Genomic DNA, 23,405 nt, shown 5'->3' with positions numbered 1-23,405 from the left:
CTAACAATCAGCTAAACCCTTCAATATTTTTTATTAATTTCAATGAGACACGCAAAATTTCTTTCATTTCAAGGGAACCACAAAATATTTGTTTGATAGGAGAGCAAAGTGATAAAATGGAAAGAATCACCACAAAAGGAACGCTTATGGCGAAAGGTTGACAAGGTTGATGTGTTTTTGACAAGCGATCTGTTGTTCATTTGCGTTGGACGCCTTGTTTTTCTCCGCATCAGTTGAACGTCATCATTTGGTATCATGCTATTACTCATTAAAATGTTGTATACAAAAAACTTTTCCATGATGATGTAATTTCCTTCTTGAGAAACGTACTTATTACGTATCTGCTGTTTCTAAGTTTCTTATTTTTATTTCCATGACGAATAGGATTTTGTTCGTGGAAAAATACCCATGACATTCTTTTGGCGCCAAACAGGAACTGTCAATATATATTGAATTTGCATTGAAACGCAGGAAAATGAGATCTAGTTCCTATTAGTTTTTAAACGAACGCTAGACAACCGCGTGTTTAGGTCACTCTTAAAACTCTTACAAGTTTACTCCGTCGATAAAAACAATTTCGCCCATTCTATTAGATTGGAAAAGTGTCAAGGAAAATTTCTAGCGCAGAGTTTCTCCTAATTTTCTTTGACATGTGTCACAGTTGTCTCGGCATGATCTATATACACAAGGAAATATAATTTTTTCCTTGATAAATTTCTTCTTTTAGAAGTCATCTTGGCCATAGAGTAACATGTAATTTTTAAGACAATGGAAGGCTCCCAAGGAAAAGTGTTATATTTTTTCACAGCAAAATTCCCGCTGCTGATGACGCAACTCAGTGAAACACCAATTTGGCATGAGCATTATTTGAGCATGGACGGCTATTGATTATAGGTCTTGCTTGTTATTCGTCTGGGAGCCTATTTGGGAAGAACAAAGAGGAGAGGGTATAAATCTCCACTGAAAATGACGCAAATGGATTCATCATTCATAAAAATGAGAGCTTCAGTTTGAATCAAAATAATTAGCCTGTAAATAACTCTTTCCTCGTGGAAGTGAGATCATGGCAACCTCAGACATCCGTCAACAAACCGACGTAAGTCGCTAAAATGGCTCTAATTACATTATAAATAAAATCTCAAAAAAATACTGTTCCATCATTTTGTGGTATGATCCACAAACATTTAGATAAGGCTGGACAGTCGCCTTTTGTAACCATGGACCGAATTTTTTCTGAGGTAATACTCCAACTCCTTTCGCGGAAGTAATTATCGCGATCACACGAAGATACGTTGTGTTATAAAATAATCATGAGATTAAGGGAATTTATACGTGACCCCACCCGTCAGGAAAGTTCAAAGAAGTTATCCATCTTCCTGTTTTTCAGTTTTATTCTTCAATTGCTGTTTTTAGCGTGCTTTCCGTAAGGACTGCGTTAGTAAAGTTCTTATCAATTTCCAAAAGTTTTAAGTCGCAGTAATGATATGTACTTGCCAACTTTTCCTTCTTGTTTTGTTTGTTTGTTTCTTTTTCGTTATTTCTCTTTTTTCTTTATGAGCATAATTCAATGGCAGATATCCATCAAACAGGATTGAATTGCAATGCAAGTTGTAACCTGACCTTTTAGGTGTTTGTTGCTCAACAATTTGCTGTGCAGTGTCCCTCAAATACACCTCCCAGTCTGCCTCTTGAACAGGTTGATCAGGCGAGAAAGGGTACCTGCACATGCATGCAATGTAAAAAAGGTAAGATCAGGAATGCAACTGAGAATGAATTGTAAAGGAAAAAGGTGTGAGTGTTGCTACTCCCCCAAGTACAAAGATTACCTCCCAAATTTAACCAAGTTGCCTAAGGGTTAGCTGGTGCTCACCTACACTCCTTGGCAGGGAGAGAGAGAGAGACACTGTGACTGTCTTGTTCAAGAACATAACACTCTGATCCCAACCAAAACTTGAACCTGCACCATTCAACCCATGGTCTAGTACTTCTGAGGGTAACCTTCACATAATTGCACTAATTATGCTTTGTTAGTCATTATTTTTAGGCTGTACACTGTACAGTCTAACTGTGAAGCTCTTACTGTTGAACTCTGCAAGCTTCACACATCAGCAGCGCCCTCCGTAGATTCCTATTTGACTTCTCAGCAATTCTCTTAGAAAGCTCTGCTGGAATAGTCAGGCCCTCCTTTTTGCAAACATTGTGAAGTATTTGACAAATCTGTAAATAAATTCAATCAGAAAAATTATCATTCCAGTAAATCAGAATCTGTTTGCTGGTGTGGAGGGTTGCACATTCAGAAATAATGTAAACTTATCCTGTGCACAAAACTGATAAATTTACACAGTTTACATACACATCTCTTCAATTATCAACATGTTTTATGGAACTAAATTAACATTTCACAAACTTTGCATAAATACAAAACACTTAACAGTTTCACTGGGCTATGTGAAATAACCCTCTATGAAACACCAAGGTACAAGTTCTACTTTAACACATGGAAAGGGAGAGTCACCTTTCTCTATTAAGGAACATTTGGGAAATATCAATAAAGATATTCACTTCACTCAGTAATGCTGTAGTTTGTCATGAACAAATATTTTACAAGTTTTGTTTTGCAGAGAAAAATGAGACATGATCTTAACTATTTTGATAATCATTTAGGAAATTTCCTGAATTCTACAATCTTTAAAAATATTTCTCTGCCAAATTGCAAAATGAAAATCTGGTAGCAGCCCTGGAGTTTTCTTTTCCGTATTATAGACTAATCAATTGGAAATATACAGTCATTTTTTGCCTCAAACGTAGCGCCGTACTCTGTAATTAACCGACTAAGTTAGTAACACCACATTGTAAAGAGTTTTTATTAGGGTTTCATGTGTTCTTCATAAACCGCGAGAAAATGAAAAGATCTTACGCTAGAAACGAACTAGATTATACACGTGTGGCTAGCCACGCCAATACCTTTAAAATCGCACAGTGTTTATGAATAAATAAATAATTTTTCGAAGTTGCAAATATCGAACAAAAAGAAGTTGTTTTGTAGCTTACCGAGTTGATTGTGATCCGAAGAATTGTTTTAACGCAATGAGCGTGCTTCTCTCGAGCGAATTTTTGGCGAATCGATCGAGGACTTTCAGTATTGGTGACTTGAAGTGTATAAAACAGAAAGCAGAAATGGCGGCGTTTATATAATGTACTACTCTTTGACAAATATCGCGCGGAGATAATACTGATAATTTTTTCAAACGCGCGCTAGAAAATCATTAGGAGACCAACTTTCTTCCAATAGACTTCGTTCGACGAGTTTGGACGGGCACTGGGAAGATTAGGTGGCCGGGGGTTTCCAAGGTCCATTTGTACGAGTAAATTTATCTTTTTGTTGAATATATACTTTGATACTCCATTACTATTTTATAATGAAAGACGATGAAAATCGAATGATTGATATGGATAGCAAAGGAAGAAGAGGTTAGTGAGAGAAGTAGACCAGAAATGCTTAAATGAAAGTCTGTGGTTCGTGTCATTGTCTTTGGAAGGTTGTTGTTGATCTTGTTCTTTTAACAACAACTTTATCGACGAGTGTACCCCTTTACGACTGGTTTTTCCGGAATTATAGAGATCTAGAGTTGACATCTCATTTCAGTTCCCTTAGGGGTTCGGCGTCAAACTATCAAATTACGTGAGACGGACAGCAACAGACGGACAGCGAGACTGAATGTTTTAATTTACACTGATAATTATAACGCTCATTTGAAACTTTTAATGTAAATTAACGTGCATCGTAATTGGATGTTTGACATCAACATTTCATCTCTTAACATATATCTTAATTATCCAAGTTAATATTTCCTTTCAAGAATCCCACTTCAATTTATTCGTTTTAACTTTAGTAGATGACGAAAAACCTCAGTTTCTTCTCTCATAATACCGTATGACCTGATCATATCGAGACATTTAATTAGATCAAGTCAAATGCAGACCGACTAAATTTTTCAGTTTTGAACTGCATAAAACAAGCACTGCGACAGAACCGCTTTTAAAAGTTTACCCGGCCGCTCCTTTAATTTATCGTCGATTAATTTGGATGTGACCATGGAATCTTCTAAGACATTACAAAGACATAAGTCGTGAATTTTTCTTTACAACACTTTCTTGCATATGCTGACCCATGCAATGAGTCTCCCTGCAAAGAAAATCAAGATTCGCATCAAATCTGGGGAAAAGATGGGGTAGTCTTTGGATATGAGTAACCCATTACTCCACTCCTCCCCTCCTCTTTGAGAAGAAAGAGTGCAATCTGTGTAACACTTTATTTCGAATTTTATTTTCAATATTTTTAGTATGTAGCGTCACTCGACAAACATTCGCATTAGGTAATTAGAGTAATTCTCATTTATTTTAGTTTTACAGCTTCCATCTGGTTCATTTAATCTATGTAGTTACCCTTGGTAAATCAAAAAGGCCTCATTTGAAAACTCAACAACCCCGGGTCATGAGGATGACACTTTAACAATAAATATCAGTAGGTGTGAGCTGCTTTAAACAAAATTAAATGGAGATAGAATCATAAACAGAGTGCAGTTTTAAAACTCTCGAAAAATACGCAGGTCAGGACGTTTTTAAGGATTGCACTTTTTAAGTTTGCTAGCTAGATCTGCGTCAACATGGATAATGAAACACTCTAAGTCACCATTACCAAAATGACAAAGAAAACACAAACGTAATAAAACTTATATTTACATGTGATGGAAAATGCACCATACTGTATGGAGAAATGAAATAGAGAAAGAACAAATCCGAGTAGAAGAGCAAAGTTGTGGCGTTTCTAACCTGAATCAGAAATTTGCTTCCACCTTTCTACCATTCACTGGTTTAGTCGGCCGGAAATTGTCACATTCAGAACCTTGTCCTGACGTGAGTTTCTTGAACGCTTCAAGCTGAAACGAAAAAGACATATAAGTATATAAAACTAAACAAAAATCAGGTCGGTTTTAAAAATAATTTACCTTCGGAAATGAGATCATTCATTCGACGATTTGCATTAGACAAGAGTTACATGTACGCCTTTGATTAGGGGCTGATATTTGAAATTCTTTCAACGCTTCTAAATTCCTCATCAATTATGAAAAAAAAGCAGCATGGGTTTCCAAAAACGTTTCTTATTCTTCAAAGTGTAAATCCCAGTCTTTTGCTTCTGAAACTAAGCCAGCGGGAGAACTGGTGACCATTTTTTTAAAACCACGAAATATATAGGATCAGAGAAGTAGGTTAAGGAGCAAAAAGATAATTCTCTGAATGGTGGAATACCTGATGTTTAGTGATGGTTACTGGGTTCTTCATGACAATCCATTTCACGGTTTCGTAGCAGGGAGGAGTCGTTAGTGAGCCCATGTAAGTGTAGTAAGGCGCATGCTCTTTAGCAAGGTCCGGAACAAGGTTGGCCAAGGTCAAATTGTCAGCCGGTGTATAAACAGGGATGCTAGATCCTGTAGTTAGAAATCGAGGCGGATGCTAATATAGTTTAGCTCATATGACAAAAACAAAATTTTACATTAGATAATACTGATCAATAGTCCTGACGATTCCGATAGTGCGAGTGGCTCAATAGCCACGTTTTGTTGTCTAACCCATGCTCTTATCTTTCAATATACATTACAATAAACTCTTGCTTGCATATTCCCGCTGAAAGTCAAAGCATGTAAATACAACATGAGCAAACCTTCCACGGCAACGTCATCCAGTTGATCAACAATGCTATCAAGTGCATTGTTTTCAGTTTTCCCTACCTGCAAAAAAAACAAAACAAAACAATGAAAGGAGTCATGTTGAGGCTAAAGGAATGAAACTAAACTAAAACCTAAAGCTTCTGATGACGGTCGCCGAATTTAAAAATTTCCATTTAGCTAGATTATCCAATGACCAATATGGACGTCCATTTTTTTTTTTGGTTTTTTTTTTTTTTTGGTTTTTTTTTTTTGTCTTGTAGACCATTACGTCATGTAAGACTACGTGTTACGTCCTAAACTACTTCCTCAATAACCTGCCATGATCATATGCATGTTATGACAGAAGTATTTAGAATAGTTCCAAAAACTTATGTATAGCCTTACAATACCTAGAAAACTAACCAACATGGACGAAATGACACAACATTATAGAGATGGTCCCAGGGAATATGTCTTACCTTCAACAATACTGAAATGGCCGCCAAGCCATCCTTTTTTGAGGCTGCATTGTCATAAAACCCATATTCTGTGTTGTAAAACATCAGTTGCAACTGTGTGGAGATTGGAGACAAATAAAGACATGACTATAAGAGTGGATTTATGGTAACCGAAGCCACCCAGTTGATGAAACAAATCTGAAAACAGAACCTAAACAATAGATTCCAACATCTTCAAATGCAGTTTATAAAGTAAGGATGAAAAAAAAAATATTGTTCGATCTTCAATCTTGACTCGTGACTTTGAATGTAATAATTAAAAGCTGACTTGTAATTGCAGTCAGAATCTAAACTTCAAAGCATTGGTTTTAAGTAATCTCGAAAGCCTAGCTTGTAGTTTGTAAGAGTACTAATCGGTTTTTGTTTTGACTCAGCAAATCATCGAAAAGTGTTCTATCAGAATAGTCGCATCATAAATCACTCCTCTTCAATTGGCTAATTAGGGCAGACTTAGATTTGTAAATAACGCTGTTGCCTATATTCAATATGAGCAACACAATGGTGAAAAAAGTTTTGACGTATTTATAAGCGTCTTACCTCTGCTGGGAAACTTTTCCCATCAATAGTGTGCTCAGATCCTCGATCAGCCTCACATCCAAAGTGGATGTTTAAATCATGCAGCTGAAAGTTCTTATTAATCACAGGGACACCAGTTAAGTTGCAGGTGCCTCTCTCATAATCCGCTGTTAGGATTGGCTCATATCCATTATTCAGCAGTATTCCATTGAACAATCCTTCTTCATTGTCACACGTGATGTCCAGCTCTCCCAGAGATGAATCAGACTCTACCGTCTTGGTTGCAATATTGATTGGTGATTGGTCGGCCAGACGGCATGAACTTGCAACATTTCCCCATGCATCGGGTCCATAGACTGCATCAAATAAAATGCAATTTTAAGTTAGTGCAACAGCGTATAATGTCTGCTTTGTCAACATCATGTCGTTCTCCACGCGCCCTGATGGATATTTTTACACTTGAATTCGTGATCTTATGCCTAATTCAAAGTCAGACAACCACAAAAACTTCCAACTGATTTCTCAAAGTGATTTAGGATCATAACCTTGACTCAGTGGTTACTTAACTCTCTGATTGGCTCAGAAAACTCGCACCATTATCTCAGCCAATCAAACCATCTACATTTACTTGTGTTTATCTCCAGTTCTCTTTAGTGCCCTATGACAAGTAACTTGGTCTCACGACACTCAATCAAAAAGAGCCCTATTTCTTTACCTATAGCTAATCAGGTAGTGAACAAATAAGTTCCCACAATTGTAACGGATCGAACACTTTTCTATTAACATATTCTTTTCTTTGAGGTCATAAATTTTCCTGAAATTACCCTTGCTACTTAAAAAAATCACGCATTAAAGTTAATAGAAATAGATTTGGATTCAAATTTTAAAACTGCTGTTTCAGACGGATAAAGATTGTAAAGTAACGGTTATTTCCGGTCAGAAAAAAATTACTCGCCTCCATGAATAACATCACTATCTCCATATTTCCAGGTTCCCCCTGCGTTTTTAAGAATATTAGATATCAGTTCCGACATTTACCGCAATGACAATTAGAAGCATATAACCAAAATTGGGTTCTCTTACTTGCCAGTGTTGAAAAACACAAGAGAATTAGCACAGCTGTCGGAAAGGCCATTAGCAGCGAGTCCTCAGAGTAGCAAGACCAATTGCAAGTTATGAATAGTGCCAGTACACGTAAAAAAGCTCTCGCAAAATTCTTATTTTTTATGAAAGAGTCAAAAGATTCCGTTAACTCTTCCCAATTTCAAAACATCAAAACACAATGGACTAATCATGTCTCCCACCTGCTTCTCACAATCTAAACAAAAACACCGAACGTATTTGCTTTTATGCAAACGTTTTAAGTGAAAAGCTGTTAGTATTTTTCTGCTCATGACTTCTATTATTGCTAGCTAATAGCATATCTAATAACTGCAAAAGTAGATCAAAGCACGTGTGCAGCCTTAAGGTACCCATGAAATGTGGCAAATCTTGGTCGCTCACCAATTATAACAGTTGATTTGCGGACACTGCTGGTGGATTCTAGGCTTTGATCATCTCATTTCAATGGCATTGGTGTTTTTGCTACACGATTTTTTTCTCGGGCACGCCACTACCATTACATTGAAATACAGTTTTACTGCCTCTGATCAGAAAAAGCTGAAAAACTGAAGAATGGAGATAGTTTCCACATTTTTGTGATCACTAGCGGTGATTTCAATCAGAAATTTACTTTAAGTTCTGCACGAAAAAGGAATTACGAAACGAGCGGCGGACTTAACAGGTTTGGCTTTATCCTTTCATCACCACTCGTCAAATTTGTGCGAGACTCTGAGCAGTACACAAGCTGGTAGTGTTTTTAAAGTCCGAAAATGAAGTAATCACACCCGCAAAGCTGTATGGGATTATGATTACTAAGGCGCGTGACGGGTTCATGTAACTTGTATGCGATAATCCCTTCTAATCGTTTTCATTATGACACTGAATACAGTGCTCTGTAGTGCAACACGCAGGATCAGGGCTGAATTTTACATATTAAAAAATCTGCGTTCATATGTTTCCATGATGAATTCATACAAAGTGAACAGAGCTGTGATCGTTGGAAATCATTGCGCCATTGGGACCCATGTCTTACCAATGACTACTTCAACGTGCCGCCATATAGCTCTCGAACGAGTGTAGCGAGTGTGATGATTTCCGTCTCACAAAAGTTTTTAGCTTTGCATAAACTTTTGAACTGATCCGAGCGAATGATAAATGGCAAGAGTTTTATAAGTTTATTGTGTCTGCTCTCAAAAACGTATGCCAATCGTGCGAATTTCGTCTTTCATGAAAAAAGATGATATTTTCGTTTTCAGTATTCGCTAGACATATTTAAGATAAAATGAGAAGCAAGAGAAAACAGACAAAATTGTTTTTTTTCCCCTTTGCAGTAAATGTGCTATCGATAGCTGACTAACACCGATGTAATTTTGCTCTACTGTTTCTTTCTCTTATCCAGTCTTGTATCCTTTTGTGGCAAGAAATTAAAAAGGTTCCTATGCGAAAATTGGGTAAAGAAAGAATAATATAATTTTTATGCAAATGACTGACAAGGGTTATTGTATTTGTGGAGGAGCTTTACAACTTTGGCAAACAAAAAATGTCAAACGCAAACAATTATAACAACATCGGAAATGAAGTAAGAGAAAGGAGGAGTGATTGTAATTCATTTTCTCCTTTCCGAATTTCAATTTTTTTAAATCGTATCTTAAAAAAATCTTCAGTAAGAAAAGACTTAGACAGCTGCCACTTTCTATTTGCTTCATGCAGTCAAGTAATTCAGTCATGTTTTTGTCTGTCGCGACTGTAGCTTCATGTATAACTTTTGTAACAAACACAGTATGTTGCTCGCGAAATGTGAATAAAACAAGCTGAATAAACTTGACCTTACCTATTTACTATGTTTCTTCTGTTTAAATGGTATGTAATTAAAAGCGATGAAACTAATATGTTTTGGATGAAATCATTTTTTTGCTTGAAATATGGTGTTAAACGAAATTGAAAAGCGGCGGATAAACTCTTGAAAAAAGAAAATAATTCCGTAATTTATTTTCCGGGGAAGGATAAGAGCTGAGCTGAATAATCTTAAACTTTTTCATTACAACAAGATTGCTGTTCGTATGATAATTAAACGCGTTGAGGTCAACATTTTTCGTTTGACATCGTCTTCTTCATGCCACAAGGAGTTCAAACCTTGCATAAATTGTTCAGTGAATTATACTTCGGGTTTGTGAATTGTTCGTCTCGGTCGGTGTTCCGGCTTTACATCAGTACATTGAGAAGACGTAGCCTCATTGGTTTTCATAACTTATGACCAAAGGAGTTCAAACGAGTCCGTTGAAAACCAGAAAAAACGTAATGGAATTACCGCAGTATGCTGCCTTTGGAGAAATAATTCAAGCTGAACAAACTAAGCCATGTTTACTATGGGTCCACAGTTTCCTAAGATAATTAAAGGTGTTAGATCTAATATGTTTCATTGAATTTCGTCTTTCATAATACGACTTTGTATTCAAATGTTGAATTGCACCAGTGGACATAGAATACATGAAACGGCAAAGACATTCAATAAATCAGCCTCGAAGATTTCTAGACGAACAAATCGATTCAAGCAAATCAGGAGAGAAAAAATAAAGGACACTATGAAACAACAACAAGAGCAGTAAACTTAGTCTTATTTACAAAAGTTTTGTTGCAACTCCACGCACCACTTTTTTGACGGGTTTTTTTCAAACGCAATATATTCCCTATAGACAGAGTATAACATTTGCGGAAAAGACCTGACCCCTTTCATTATGCGTCTACAGTTTAAACGGTAGTTAAATGCATTAAATCTTATCCATTTTAGTTAATATCTTCCTTCAACTTGCATCATGGTATTGAAATGTCTACGAATCATTATACGACCACGTAATCCAGTGTGTCGAGGCTCTGGGTCACTACAAGATACTTTGAGTTAAGCAATCGTCTTTTGTAGTGACAGTGGCACTGAAAGGTGTCAGAAAAAAAAGTACTGTATCCGCAGCGGATAAATGAGTGAAAATAGAGAAACCCTGCGATAAAATAAAGCAGCGGGAAATTTCGTTTATTTTACTCCTGATTCAGTATTTGCATCGGTCGCAGGTTCGAGATTTCTATTACTTGCTGTCCCCTGACATAAAGGAAACTGTCGGATCTTTTGCTTTTCTGATCTCTTAGTATTACCGACTGTCAAACATCTTGACTTGTGTCCTTCGACGGCTAAAGGAGAAATTAATTATTTCCGTGTCGTGTTTATTTTGTGGTTATTGACAAAGCAAACCGACAAAATAAAGGAAACAATAAACATTTGGAAGAAAAAAAATAATGGAAAATACGCCGAAAATTTCTAAAGTACCAGAGAATTTTAAAAAACGAAAAATGCGCTACAAAAGTGATGAAATAATTTGTTTCGTTCAGTTTATGTAGATGTCCTGGATGGACTTAATGACATCTCGTAAAATCAAAATATACGTAAATTTGTACAGCTTAGTGCTTCCATATACTTTAACATTGATTTCCTAGTCACCATTTCTACGGAAAACGAAAAAAATCCAAAATAAAACCATATATGTTGTCCATTGACCGGAATTACCAAAGAAGAATCTTACTAACAATATTGGCATTGAGTTCTAAATTTGAGGGTGTCGAGTCGAAAATGATGGTAAGTCCATTTGCAAATGATGCAGTCTTGAGCTTCTTTTCCTTAACGAAAAAATCTTTCTATATTCTTGTCTGAAATTCCTGTTCAAGAAACCGTAGATAAGAGGATTAATAGCGCCTGAAAGATTTCCCAGAATTAGATAGAAAACATAGACTTGTCTAGGAAGAGAAACTTCACCTCGGAACGTGTCCACAAAATCTATGACAGCAATCGGCGTCCAACAGGCCAAAAATCCTATCACCGTGATGAATAGAATCTTTGTAACTCTGACATCAGCTTGAGAAATGTTATCCGCAGCCAAAGAAGAGGAACGTAGATTATGAACTGTTCTTTGGTGAATGCGCATTTTCCTGAAGACGAGTGCATAGCAAACACTTAAAGCAGAAGTAGGCAGACCAACGTAGAAATACACAATAAAATTTGGAAGGGAAATTTCAGCTGTTTGAAAGCAAAACAACTTTCCGGGATGAAAGACATAATGTCGACCCGTGAGTAAATAAGGTAATGGTTCCAAGAAAGCTAAGCCAACTCCGAATGCTATCATAATTATGGTTTTCCATTTCGTAAAAATATGTCGGTAATGTTTCGTTACCACCATTCGGAAAAATCGATTGATCGCGGTCAGTGTTAAGATCAGCAAAGAGGCGCAAGCCAAAATTATGACAAAAAATCCCTGAATTTGGCAAACACTGTCGTTAAATGGCCAGCGACCAACGATGGCCACAGCTACAGAATACGGAGCACATAACAAGGGTAAAAGAATATCAGAGATCGCCAGCGACACAATGTAGTAGTTTGGAATTGTCCGCAGTCTTGAGTTTCTATGCACCGCCAAAAGAACACAGGAGTTTCCAGCGATTGCCATCGAAATAATCAGAAGATAGAAAAACGTTTCACATATCACGACCTTCATGTCTCGGTTTTGGAGTTCTTTGGCCAAAGTCTCGATTCCTTTGAGCGTCATCGTCATCTACTGAAACAAGATGGAAATTACCTTTAACAGAGAGTGTGGCTAAACGGAAGACTATGGGACACAAACTACTTTCAGGCTCACCCTAACCTAGCATTTACAGACGAAAATAAGAGCTAAATTACTTAAAACAGAAATCTTGCGGCGCGTTACCCACCACGCTTTTGTAACCCTTTTCGCCTATGTAAATCACTTCACGTTTGTTCGGCTATGTCAGCGCAAAGTGAAGTTGTTTCGTCTTACCACTAAAAACCGCGTTTGATTAGTGTCTTTAACCCTCTGGGTCAACATTTTGATGACATTGATAAGAGAACAAATAAAGCTATTCAATTTAGCTCATAAAACATAGAAACATCTTCTCTAAATTGATGTCCAACAACATGCGACTGAAACTGTTGAAGCTATCTCAGAATTTTAGGGGTATTTATAAAGACAGCAAAAAACTTGGAAAACAGGTTTATAATTAAGTGTGTTAATTTCCTCGTTTCAAAACTTTGATGGTGTGTTTGAAGAACTGCCAACCCGAAGCTACAAAGCTCTTCAAGAAAAGATAATAATATTAATAATAATAATAATAATAATCAATTTTTTCAAAAATAAAAAAAAGTAATTACAGTAAATGAATACTAAAAAATATTCAGCATTTATGTCGCCATAGGAATCTTAAGTTATATCCAATTGATGTATTTCAAATTTTCATATTAGGGGAGAAAAAAAAGTGGACACTCGCCTTACGAAAGAAGAATAGATCGCATCGTATCTACTTGCATGGCACTCAAGGTAAGTAAATTTTTAAGTGCAATTTACCCTTTTGTACTTTGGTTCTTAAAAACAGACACTGGAAAAATGAATATTCATTGCTTTTACAGTAAGTTAATAAACAAGCTGTATTCTAAATTAGATCAATGAACCTGTGGAGGGTTTTCTGTTCTAAATTAGACCAAAGAATCTGCTGAGGTGAGTTCAATGAACTTCGCTTCACGAACACCACAAAGAACAGACAAATAAAAGAGATTGAACACACATTTGAATATCTTGAGTCGATCTATGGCGTTTGTTGTTTCTTTTCTTTTCTTTCTTTTTTCACCGCTTTCTTCCATCTCTCAAAAAATCTTTGTTCTTGTTTTTGCTGGATATTGAGCTGCTTAACGGTAATTTACTTCTACTTTTTCCGTAAGTTAAACCGAAATTCTTGTTATCAGGTAATTTTCAACAATGATATAGGACGAACGGAGTGGAAACAAGATGATCTAAAGAAACAATTCCTCACGCGATGTACAACCTTCACCTATGATAATTCTGAAACGAGTGATACCTTACAACTTGTTATTTCTTAAACAATGCTCGACTCCTTGAAATCGAGAATTAACAGATCTTTGATAAACACGGAAAGTTCCGGAAAGTTGAAATAAGCCGGGGGGGACTGTTACGCCCTCAGTTTCATCAAGAGGAAATGTTCTACCATTAAATGCACTGCTCCATTAGTAGCACGTCGATGACAATCAGTTTAGCTATCGTCTGAAAAGAAACTACTTTAAATAATCAAATCCAGCATCCATTTTCAACGGCCTTTTTTTCTAGTTGGAGATGAAGTGTGGTCTTTTAACATTGGCTCGGCCTTAAGGCAGCTCTGACAAATAAATAATCGCACCCGGGCGGTGCCGAATCACCATTTTTGGCAAGCGTTTAAAAATGGAAATGGCTATGTGAAATTAGCACTAAAATTAGTTTTTATATCAACATATATTTGCTTTTGTTCAAAATTGGACGATATTGGTTTCTAAGGAAATAAAAACTATATGCATTATGAATTGAGTAAAAAAAAAAAACCGTCCAAATAACGAATTTACAAACGGCGCCCTGTAAATTGCGTAGATTATTAGTTCTTTTCAGATACACGACAGTTTTGTATTCACAAAATATTCTGAACCACTAACCAACTGCTATTTCTCGTAAAGATCTCTTATCTCGCAGTATCTCACAAAGTCAAATTAAATTATGAGTCCATCAATATCAAAAGAACGAAAAATACTCTAGTGTCTGTTTGTGTCTTTGGTTAGAAAGCTGTCGATATTGTTTGTTTCATTAGCCCAGTAATGACATATTAGGTAAATTTTATTGTCAAGACTTGACGATTTTTGCTTATTTAATTTATTTGAGGGATATCATCTCTTTCGTTTGGGTAAGAAATCTTTTTCAGTCTGGCATCGAAGTTAGCACTCGATAAATAATTTGAATTTTATCAATCATTATGGAATACTGAACTTAGAGCGTGTTGAATCTCTCAGACGTGTGTATTAGACGTGAGAGTAAAATTACCTGCCTGGTGTGCGCCTCCATGCCAGTCAATGTTGAATTTAAATGTCTTTGGTAGCTAAATGCCAGCCTGTTTTTGAAGAAGTTGAAAAGGTTCCTACCACACTCTTTTAACAGTTTTTTCTTGACTTCGGAAAAATTATTAGCAAAAAGGTCCCCGACGATTTTAAAAGGCCATTCGTGAGTAGGAAACAATGCAGCTTCACCTCCCCCTCAATAAGAGAGTAAATATCTATTCCCACAGTTGTCTTTTCTCATTAGTTTACGCCCGCTAAATTAAGCGGGAACATCAGAACAGTTCTACTGACAAGAAGTAAGCAGCTTCGTATCTAACCAAGCTTTCTTTACCTCTTTTCAGCTTCCTTCTTTATTCCACTTAATTACGAACTCAAACTGATTATGTTCTTAAAAATACCAGCTTGGGTTCCCAGTCTAAATCGTCTGGTTTCTAAGAGACTTAAATATAATTTTCTAAGCTTACGATTTAAGAGCTAATGTCAGCATGCATCAAACAAACAGCGGCAAGTCACCCAAATTTGTTTTCCCTCCTACTTTTATATTTTGTAGCTCAATATGTTCTGATAATTGTGGTGTAGTTTTTTTGTAATAATATATTTTAGTTTTCGAGAAATAATTTTTTTCGTTCGACCGCTCAAATATGCAAATTTTCACCGTGAATATTACCCGAGTTGTGTGACCTCATGTAACGAATACACTAGACCTATGGCATTTCTGTGAACATAATCCTTTATTTTATCATCTAAACTTAGTCCCCTGTCGTCTTAGTCCCCTGCTACTTTTCGACATAGGAAAAGTATGTCGGACAAAATTTTCACCAAAAAATTTTTTTTTTCTTTGGCAGCTTCAATAACGACAGGGGATTAAGTTTAGATGATAAAACAAAGGATTATGTTCACAGAAATACCGTAGGTCTAGTACATTCGTTACATGAGGTCACGCAACTCAGGTAATATTCACGGTGAAAATTTGCATATTTGAGTGGTCGAACGAAAAAAGTCATTTCTCGAAAACTAAAATATATTTTCGCAAAAAAACTACACCACAATTATTAGAACATATTGGGTTACAAAATAGGAAAGTTGGAGAGAAAACGAATTTTGGGCGACTTGCCGCAATATTTCAAATTTGTTCGATGGATGCTGACATCCTCTCTTAAGAGCGACGTTCAGGAAATATCGACCATTGAGTGGCAAGAGTTGAAAAATGAATTTCGCTTATTTTCCGACTATAAAAAGCTACTAAGAATAGAAGAAATTTAATGTATTTCTTTTTCTTCCGGAGCGCTTTAATTCTGAGAAAACTGAGAAAAACAAATTTGACCCGCGACGATCCCGAAAGGTCCCGCAAGCAAGTGTGAAATTGATATTTTAAACTGACTTTTGGTCTTCAAGGAAAAACGATTCAAAGGATCATGACACCGAATTTTGATAGAGTGAGTGCCGTACTTTCCCAGAAACTATATGACTTATCTTTATTGTTGTTCATAAATAGCAAACAACGCGCAGGAAAGTGCTGTATTTTCAAACGTGAAAAATCCCGCAAATACCTCCTTAATTCAAATGTTTTTTTCACTATGTGGTATAATTCAGATATTCCTTTTAACTATGTCATTAGAGGGATTTAAGGTTGTCCTTGATAATATGTTAGAATCAGCATGGGTTTTCTTTACAGTGCCTCATACGAAGGTTTTGAAATGACAGTAATTCATTCAAATTTTTTACAACGGCTGAGTAAACAATTCTTGTTGCGTGACCGTAACGTCAAGCGGAGTTTTTACACAGCAGGCCGGAATATACACGAAAGCGTACTGAAAACGATTCTGGTGTGAGCTTTTCGTCCTTTTTTATTGAAAAAAGGTAATCGGCCAAAGATAGGTTATTTTTTCTCATTGTTAAGGTGGAAGTTTTCCTTTTCAGTGTAAGATGTTTTCCCTGATAAATATCAGGATGTAATTTGATTAGCTCTCGGCTAACCTGTTTAACTTTTATACTTGTTTTTTCCGCTTCCTTTGGTTTCAGAAGAATCGGAACAGAAACACAAAAATCATAGATGCTTTTTTAAATTGATATTTTCTTCAATTGTGAGGATTCATTTCTATCATTTGTTGAAGAAATGACAGAGTTGGCTAAAGCTCGAAGCAGTTTATTAGCCGTAGTAAATTGAATTAGTCAATTAAATGCAAAGAGGAAATATTTAATTAGCGAAGTTGGGGTGAATTTGTTTTGCCAGTTTTGAGTCATCAGGGACGTTAAGTGCTCTTTTAGCTCCTTAGTCGGTGGTTCTTGCTCTTATGACCCCAGAGATAGGAGCAGATCAACTGAGGTTATTCCATTTCTGAACTGCAAAAGAGACATCGCGGGTCATAAGTCTTCCTTGTCAATAACTGACGTAGAAACCGAAATCGAACTTATTTTGGGAAGAGTATCTACATCCTTTTCTTCGGAGTTAGACCTTTCGGAATTAACGATTTGTCCCCGGCACAGCTCATCCCTTGGTATTAGGTGGCGTCGAGGATCGAATCTGTGCTGAGTTCCTCCGCCAATCTCGAAGCACGGCGGACAAGCCCAAAAAACGCAAAGGCAGAAAGAGGACTTGGCAAAAGTGCTTGTTATTTGACATGGAAGAAACTAGGAATTTTTATTCCAGTTGGTTCAGGTATGTATACATCATTTTTCATCTTTTTCAACCAAACAGACCAGCTCTAAAATGGCGGTCCATGATCTGACACTTCAATTAAAGCACTTTGTAAGCACTTTTCTTTTAGTTTTGTTTTGACTTTTTCAATAATTAAGTAGCCGTGACGGTCGCAAATTCAATAGCCTTTGTTTATTTAGTGTTTCTTTTCCTTTCATTATTCTAACATTTTATATTAGTGATTGTAGCAGCAAAAAGGTAAATTTAGAAGCCTTCACCGGACTCCTAAAATTACAGCTTTTTAAAGCAGATTCCCTGATGGCCTATAGATAGTTACAGGGAGACTCAGCCCTTAAAGGGTACCTTTATCAGGCTTCAGGTATATCAAAGGGTAGGGAATTGAAGAGTTGAAGTATAGGAAATGGCAGGAAAATCTATCATTTAAGTTTTTTAAAACAGGTTCCCTTACTTGTGTAAATTAAGACCGTAGTTGTTCAGAATAGTGATTATATCGTATCAGCAAAAACCTGCATTTTCCATCCATTCACTCAACAGGCATTTGTCGCAACTGCCGGGTTAAACTTGACATGCAGAAAATAGGGGAGCTGCCCACAAAGCTTCCGGAGACCAAGAACCTTTCTTACGAGGAAACTGAGACCATTGAGACTTCTGTAAGTTCTGAACTGGCACTCAATGGAAATAGTGTTATTAACAGTGGCACCAAACAAGGCCCGCGGGGCAAAAAAGATTAAAAAAAAAAAAATGGATAGGGACCTTATCATCACAAAATCTGCATGAGCGGGCCCCGTTTCCTTACTGCCTTTCCTTGAAATGTAACGAATAGGGATAGAAAGCACAAATTAACCGATTTCGTAGACCTCAGACTGTGTGCTGGTATCCAAGAAAACAATGCCATATGCTTATTTTGTGCCTTCTACGTCAGTTTTTCCTGAGTTCCGCAGATAATGAAGAGGTTTAATACCCCGTGCATTTTATGTCGCCCTTGCGTCTGCACACAGTTTAAATTTATTCAGCGGATTTTCTATTTTTATTCTCACCAAAATCTGAGAACTTGAAGCAGTCGCAACAAGTTAAAGACCACGTAGTCCGCGATGGTAAGCTGAGGCCAAATTGTTCTTTTAAGAATTAAGGGTTCATTTAAAAAAAACTGCATTTTTGCTTCCACTTGCCCCCACCTACACACACGCATCCACCTTATACCGCTAGGGATACGAGTTCATGTGATTTTCTCAAGGTTAAGGATACGGTGAATAACGCCCAGAAAAACGTTTCGGGTTTCCAATATACCACTCCGGGTTCCTTTACTACTCGCTTTAAAGTTCGTACTTATTTGTCATAATGAAAGGTATTTTATGTAATAAATTAGGCACTTTTTATCATAAACGAAGGCAGCAAAAAAGGTTTTATTTTTAGTCCATAATAAAGGCAACAAAGATCAGGAGGGATTATTGATCTTTGTCTAAGTGTTGGTTAACTTTGATAATTATGTACCCAATTAATTTTTTTTAATACAGTTTACGTTATATTTATTTTGCATCCTTGTCTAGGGCGTGATGTGTAACCTTCCAAATGCTGCAAGTACTCCTTGTTCGGTGGTAGCACATGACTTACTATAGCAAGAAACGTCATTATATTTACCATCAACCCTCCTAGAAGAAACCGAGACAAGCACTACAGGAATGAAGTCGGAAGAACCTAATGACCACCTTAGCGCAAAGCCAAGCAAGCGGTTTCAGCTGTTCTTGGTGAAATAGCGCCTAATGATCTAGATCTTCTCTGGGAATTTATTATGTCCTCAAAACAAAATGAAACTGGAAATCACACTTGTTCTAGTGGTTTGGATAAAGAATTGATGTACACGCTGGCAAACTGCTACAAAAATGCAAACGAAAGGGATTCTCGCAGGCAGATATTGTCCATAATGGCTGATAAGGTTAGCTTGGCAACAATTCAACAGTGAATCCAAGGCCTGACAAGTTATCGGTTTAAGGTCGCCAGGCAGCATGATGCAGTCCATGGCAGTGGAAAACTGTTGCCTACCAATGCACCAACGAAGTTATTCATACCTGAAGCAAAATTAGCGCATTTCCTAGACTTTATCACAAGCTCCTATGTAATTCAAGATCTTTCATTCGGAGCCAAGACAATAACATTGTCAACTAACGAGGTCGTCCAGGTTCCAAATGTGGTACGGAACATGATACCTGAACGAATGGTTTGCCAGTACCAAAAATATTCTGCCGAGCATGATTTCACACCCATGAGTCGCAGTACACTGCTAAGAATTCTGCATGTTTGTTCCGCTTCGACTCGCAAGTCATTGCAAGGGTTAGATTTCGTAAGCTGTTCTGGTGCGCAGGCATTTGAAGATCTTGTGAACGTTGTGTACCAGCTCGGGGAAAACGGAATGGGTCTTACATGGGCAAAAACACAAAAGGAAGCTTTAAAGGAGGCAAAGCGGTACCTCAAGACTGATTTCAAGGTAAAATAAGAAAGTGAAAAGGGAAATAACTTTGTTGCGCGCCTGGCGTAGGTGTATTATGAATGTTACTCGACTGCCTACTACATGAGTGCTCTCTAATTGATTACTGCTCGCGTCTAGGTAGGTGAATAAGGGTGGATTCCCACTGTCGCGTAAATTTCACGTGCATACACACGTAGCTTTTAGGCGCGTAATTTAAATAGAGGCAATGTTTGAAAGGTCGCACGTAAACGTAAAAGTTGAGCGAGGTTTAGCTTTTACGTTTACTCGTGGCATTCCATACGTTCTTCTATTTTATTCTGACACCCTTAACCCTATTTAGACCGGGAAAGGTTTGAAGCCCCCTTTGCTTAAAAGTTGATCAATTTCGAAACCACTCAAGCTTTGAGGACCAAACCCAGCGACTTTTCCTAAAAATCATCTGGGGACATTTTAAAGTCGTCGTGACTTGTACGTCAGCATTGACGTTACCATGGCAAACGAGTTTTGAGAGCCATATTTTCCAAAACTTGCTGTTTTACTCATTCAATTATACCCTTACTCTGTTCTCATACGCCGTCAAGAAATGCATTGTTATTATTGTGATTCCGTGAGTGATCGACTCCCCAATATCACGTTTAGTCACGAAACAAAGAGTTTAGCGTTTCAAAATGGCCAAAACTCACCTAGTTTGGCTTTTCTATCTCACTCTTTAAATAGAAACGCAACTTTGCAACTGTAAAACCGACAAGGATTAAGAAAAATGAGTATTTGGGGATCAAATATCCACTTTCATGGATTTCGAATTTGGAAGTGTTTACACAATTACCGCCGACCCACCATGAAAATTCCTTAACTTCGATACCGCCTTATAGAGATTTCCTTCAATAGCCCAAGCTAATTACCAGGTATGTTTTAGATGTATGTCTAAATGTGGGATTTAACTAGAATGAAGTCAATTTGGAGTTATACCACATGTGCAATATTGCCGTCGAAAATCAATAACAAAACGGAGTTTTTGTTATCCATAAAACCTATTCCTCATTTTTGAATAATTTCTGCTCGGCGAGTGTCGCTTTTGCTCTAAAAGAATCTTCTAGTAAAAGAAGAACAGTGATTCTGTTGAAATAAAGTGTCCAAATTTCTCCGTGCGACTTTATTTGCGAACGAGAGGCAAGTTGATGTATGCTAATTTCACGTAAATGATTAGCCAATTTTGTGACTCCGACCACAAAAATTGATATTCTAATTTTTCTAAAAAATAAAAAGCTTTTGGCGGGAACAATCCACATCAGGTATCTTATCTACCTAAAAGCTACTTATGGACAAAAAACAAAAGAAAGCGATTTTTCAACTCTTGCCACGAAATTAAGATTTTGGTCGATATTTCCTGACCGTCGCTCTTAAATAGTTTTAACCGGTGACCATTGATAAGATACCTGAAAACCGTTAAAGACAAAGAGAGGGAACAAAGCGAGTTTCTCTTTTTATACCACTACAACAGACTGTGTGCCAACGCTTCCATTTTGTAAGAGAGAAGATACTTACATTGTTTAGATAATTCAGTGTTCATCGTCAACTCACTTACCGATCAGTGGTTGTAAAAAATTCCGTTTGAATCACTTTGTTATTTAGACTCCACAGGAATACAATGCAATTCTTTTCTTTTGTGTTCTTCTGGACAAGTTTGTCAACGGAGTTGAAAAGAAAAATCAGCTCTTCAGACAGTAGCTGTTAGCGTACTAACTGCCCGTAATTTTAACTTCCAGATGTGTGCTGACGGAGTACCATATACAGATCGAACCAGCAGCTGCAAGATTCAATGCGTTTGATTAGACATTAAAGACTTAACCTTTCCGTCATGTAAGCCTGGTGTTTAACCAATAACTCTGGATAAGCACTGCATGCAAATATAGGAAAAAACCTTCTTGCAATTTTTTTTTCATTTTCTTTGTCGAAGACAGCGTTGCCCTTAAATGTCACATACTGAGGAAGAAAGAGGCGGTGTTAGGAACAGAATTTCACAAAATTAATTAAAACCAAACGCTCGTGTTTTCTAACAGGTCGCCGACTCGTCTCACTACTTCATTAAGCTTTTTCAAATGTGCGTCAAAACAATGTCTAAGACAATAGTTTCCTAGAACAGAATGCATATATAAACGAAAAAACACTTTATATGTTCGCACACACCTTTATTTGCATGGAAGAAAAAATTGTTTCGTATCACTCCTCTTTTTTTACTTACAACTCTGACTGATATTCATGGTATAGCTAGAAACTACGGAAAATATTTCAAACACTACACATAACTGTAAATGAATTATCGTGAATAATTTTTTAAAGATATTTATAAAAACTCACACTCAGACGAGAGAGGAAGTTACTCTCGACGAAAATAACCACCCTTCATTCGCTCTGATAAAGGGCTAACGCTCGCTAAACGTCAGCTTTGAAACTCTATATATCACCGTAAATGAACTATCGCGAATCATTTTTAAAAGATATTTATAGAAACTCACACTCAGACGAGAGAGGAAGTTACTCTCGACGAAAAAAACCACCCTTCATTCGCTCTGATAAAGGGCTAACGCTCGCTAAACGTCAGCTTTGAAACTCTTTGCGGTGGCCAACTTACGTTATCAACTCAGTTGATAATACTAAAATACCCTGTTATACTCTCCCACCGACGCAGCGGCACCGTTTCTTTAAAAACTTACCCCTTTTATTCACCCCTGATAAAATTCGTCCCCCAGAAGAAACGAATCAATTACGGTAATCCCTTGTGAATCGCCCGTGTTCATTCCTTCCCAATTTTGTTTTAAAGCAAAGGGATAAAATGCAAACTCCTACGTAGACGTAAATTAGCATGTTTCAAAACAAAAAATAAAAACATCATTGATATTCAGGACACGTTTATTTGCCCCCCTAAAAATGAAAAAAATTAAAGCTCTTCAGACCACCGCCATAAGTTAGCTGGTTATTAGCTCAGTTCTATCTGTTATCTCCGTTTCTTAATGATAACTGATATCCATCACGAGCGTAATGTCCAAACCTTAGATTCAATATATAATTTAACTATTAATTCATAAGACACGCGTCATCTTAAGATGAACGACATGGTAAAGATAATGCGGACGTAATGTTGTCTAATTTACATGGATAGTGTATCTCTCAAGAGAAAAAATTCGAAGCGAATCATTAACTCTGGCTAAGTCTCGCTTCATATCTCCGCGAAGTTCACTTTTTAAAAAATTCAAAAGGAAAAGAAAAACATTAGCAGGTTGATGAGATCTTCTTTTAAGGTGGCCATGTGAAAGAAAGTTTCCAAACGCGGTCAATCCATTTAAAATAATACCTCAAATCATAAACAATATTTCTTCTTTTATCCTGCTATAACCAACTCTCGTGAGCACCACCTACAATGATACCTTAATATATATAAAATTCTTTTTTTCTGTTATTACAAACTCATCGATCTTTGAAGCTTTTCCTTCGGAAAATAACTTGATAAGAGCAA

General features: G+C 36.9%; 3 protein-coding genes across 8 annotated transcripts; all 3 read right to left on the bottom strand.

Annotated features, from left to right (window-relative positions):
* Positions 1 to 3,636, bottom strand: LOC149043256 (replication factor C subunit 3-like). The gene is made up of 5 exons (XM_089213715.1): positions 3,589 to 3,636; positions 3,052 to 3,255; positions 2,081 to 2,217; positions 1,621 to 1,719; positions 1 to 920 (listed from the first exon to the last, which is right to left on the bottom strand). The coding sequence occupies exons 1-5, from the start codon at positions 3,634 to 3,636 to the stop codon at positions 905 to 907; spliced, it is 504 nt and encodes a 167-aa protein (XP_089069841.1). The 3' UTR covers positions 1 to 904.
* A 68-nt stretch (positions 3,637 to 3,704) lies between these two features.
* Positions 3,705 to 8,225, bottom strand: LOC113672902 (carbonic anhydrase). Its single transcript, XM_027189246.2, has 8 exons — positions 7,826 to 8,225; positions 7,698 to 7,739; positions 6,764 to 7,098; positions 6,188 to 6,280; positions 5,723 to 5,789; positions 5,311 to 5,489; positions 4,834 to 4,940; positions 3,705 to 4,186 (listed from the first exon to the last, which is right to left on the bottom strand). The coding sequence occupies exons 1-7, from the start codon at positions 7,875 to 7,877 to the stop codon at positions 4,839 to 4,841; spliced, it is 870 nt and encodes a 289-aa protein (XP_027045047.2). The 5' UTR covers positions 7,878 to 8,225; the 3' UTR covers positions 3,705 to 4,186; positions 4,834 to 4,838.
* Positions 8,226 to 10,441: 2,216 nt separating this feature from the next.
* Positions 10,442 to 22,735, bottom strand: LOC113672901 (melatonin receptor type 1B-B-like). 6 transcript variants are annotated; one of them, XM_089212514.1, is made up of 4 exons: positions 22,606 to 22,725; positions 21,477 to 21,698; positions 11,643 to 12,438; positions 11,409 to 11,545 (listed from the first exon to the last, which is right to left on the bottom strand). In XM_089212514.1, exons 3-4 carry the CDS (start codon positions 12,433 to 12,435, stop codon positions 11,508 to 11,510), a joined length of 831 nt encoding a protein of 276 aa, XP_089068640.1. In that variant the 5' UTR covers positions 12,436 to 12,438; positions 21,477 to 21,698; positions 22,606 to 22,725; the 3' UTR covers positions 11,409 to 11,507. The 6 variants fall into 6 exon arrangements, with proteins under 6 accessions (XP_089068637.1, XP_089068636.1, XP_089068638.1 ...); XM_089212511.1 differs by having other exon boundaries at positions 10,442 to 12,438; positions 22,606 to 22,735; XM_089212510.1 differs by having other exon boundaries at positions 10,442 to 12,435.
* Between the last annotated feature and the right edge of the window lie 670 nt (positions 22,736 to 23,405).

This window comes from Pocillopora damicornis, chromosome 7 (genome assembly GCF_964200805.1).
Source record: "Pocillopora damicornis chromosome 7, jaPocDami1.2, whole genome shotgun sequence".
In the NCBI taxonomy this organism is placed as follows: Eukaryota; Metazoa; Cnidaria; class Anthozoa; order Scleractinia; family Pocilloporidae; genus Pocillopora; species Pocillopora damicornis.
Note: the sequence above shows the minus strand (reverse complement) of the source record. Positions and strands in the feature narration are given on the sequence as shown.

Coding starts and splice junctions, on each gene's coding strand:
- LOC149043256 (XM_089213715.1), bottom strand. CDS start 3,636: ATGTCAACTCTAGATCTCTATAATTCCGGAAAAACCAGTCGTAAAGGG. Junction 3,256..3,588: donor GAAAAACCAGTCGTAAAGGG/GTACACTCGTCG, acceptor ATGATTTTCTAG/CGCGCGTTTGAAAAAATTAT. Junction 2,218..3,051: donor TTCGGATCACAATCAACTCG/GTAAGCTACAAA, acceptor ATTTATTTACAG/ATTTGTCAAATACTTCACAA.
- LOC113672902 (XM_027189246.2), bottom strand. CDS start 7,877: ATGGCCTTTCCGACAGCTGTGCTAATTCTCTTGTGTTTTTCAACACTG. Junction 7,740..7,825: donor GTGTTTTTCAACACTGGCAA/GTAAGAGAACCC, acceptor TTAAAAACGCAG/GGGGAACCTGGAAATATGGA. Junction 6,281..6,763: donor GGAAAAGTTTCCCAGCAGAG/GTAAGACGCTTA, acceptor ATCTCCACACAG/TTGCAACTGATGTTTTACAA.
- LOC113672901 (XM_089212511.1), bottom strand. CDS start 12,435: ATGACGATGACGCTCAAAGGAATCGAGACTTTGGCCAAAGAACTCCAA.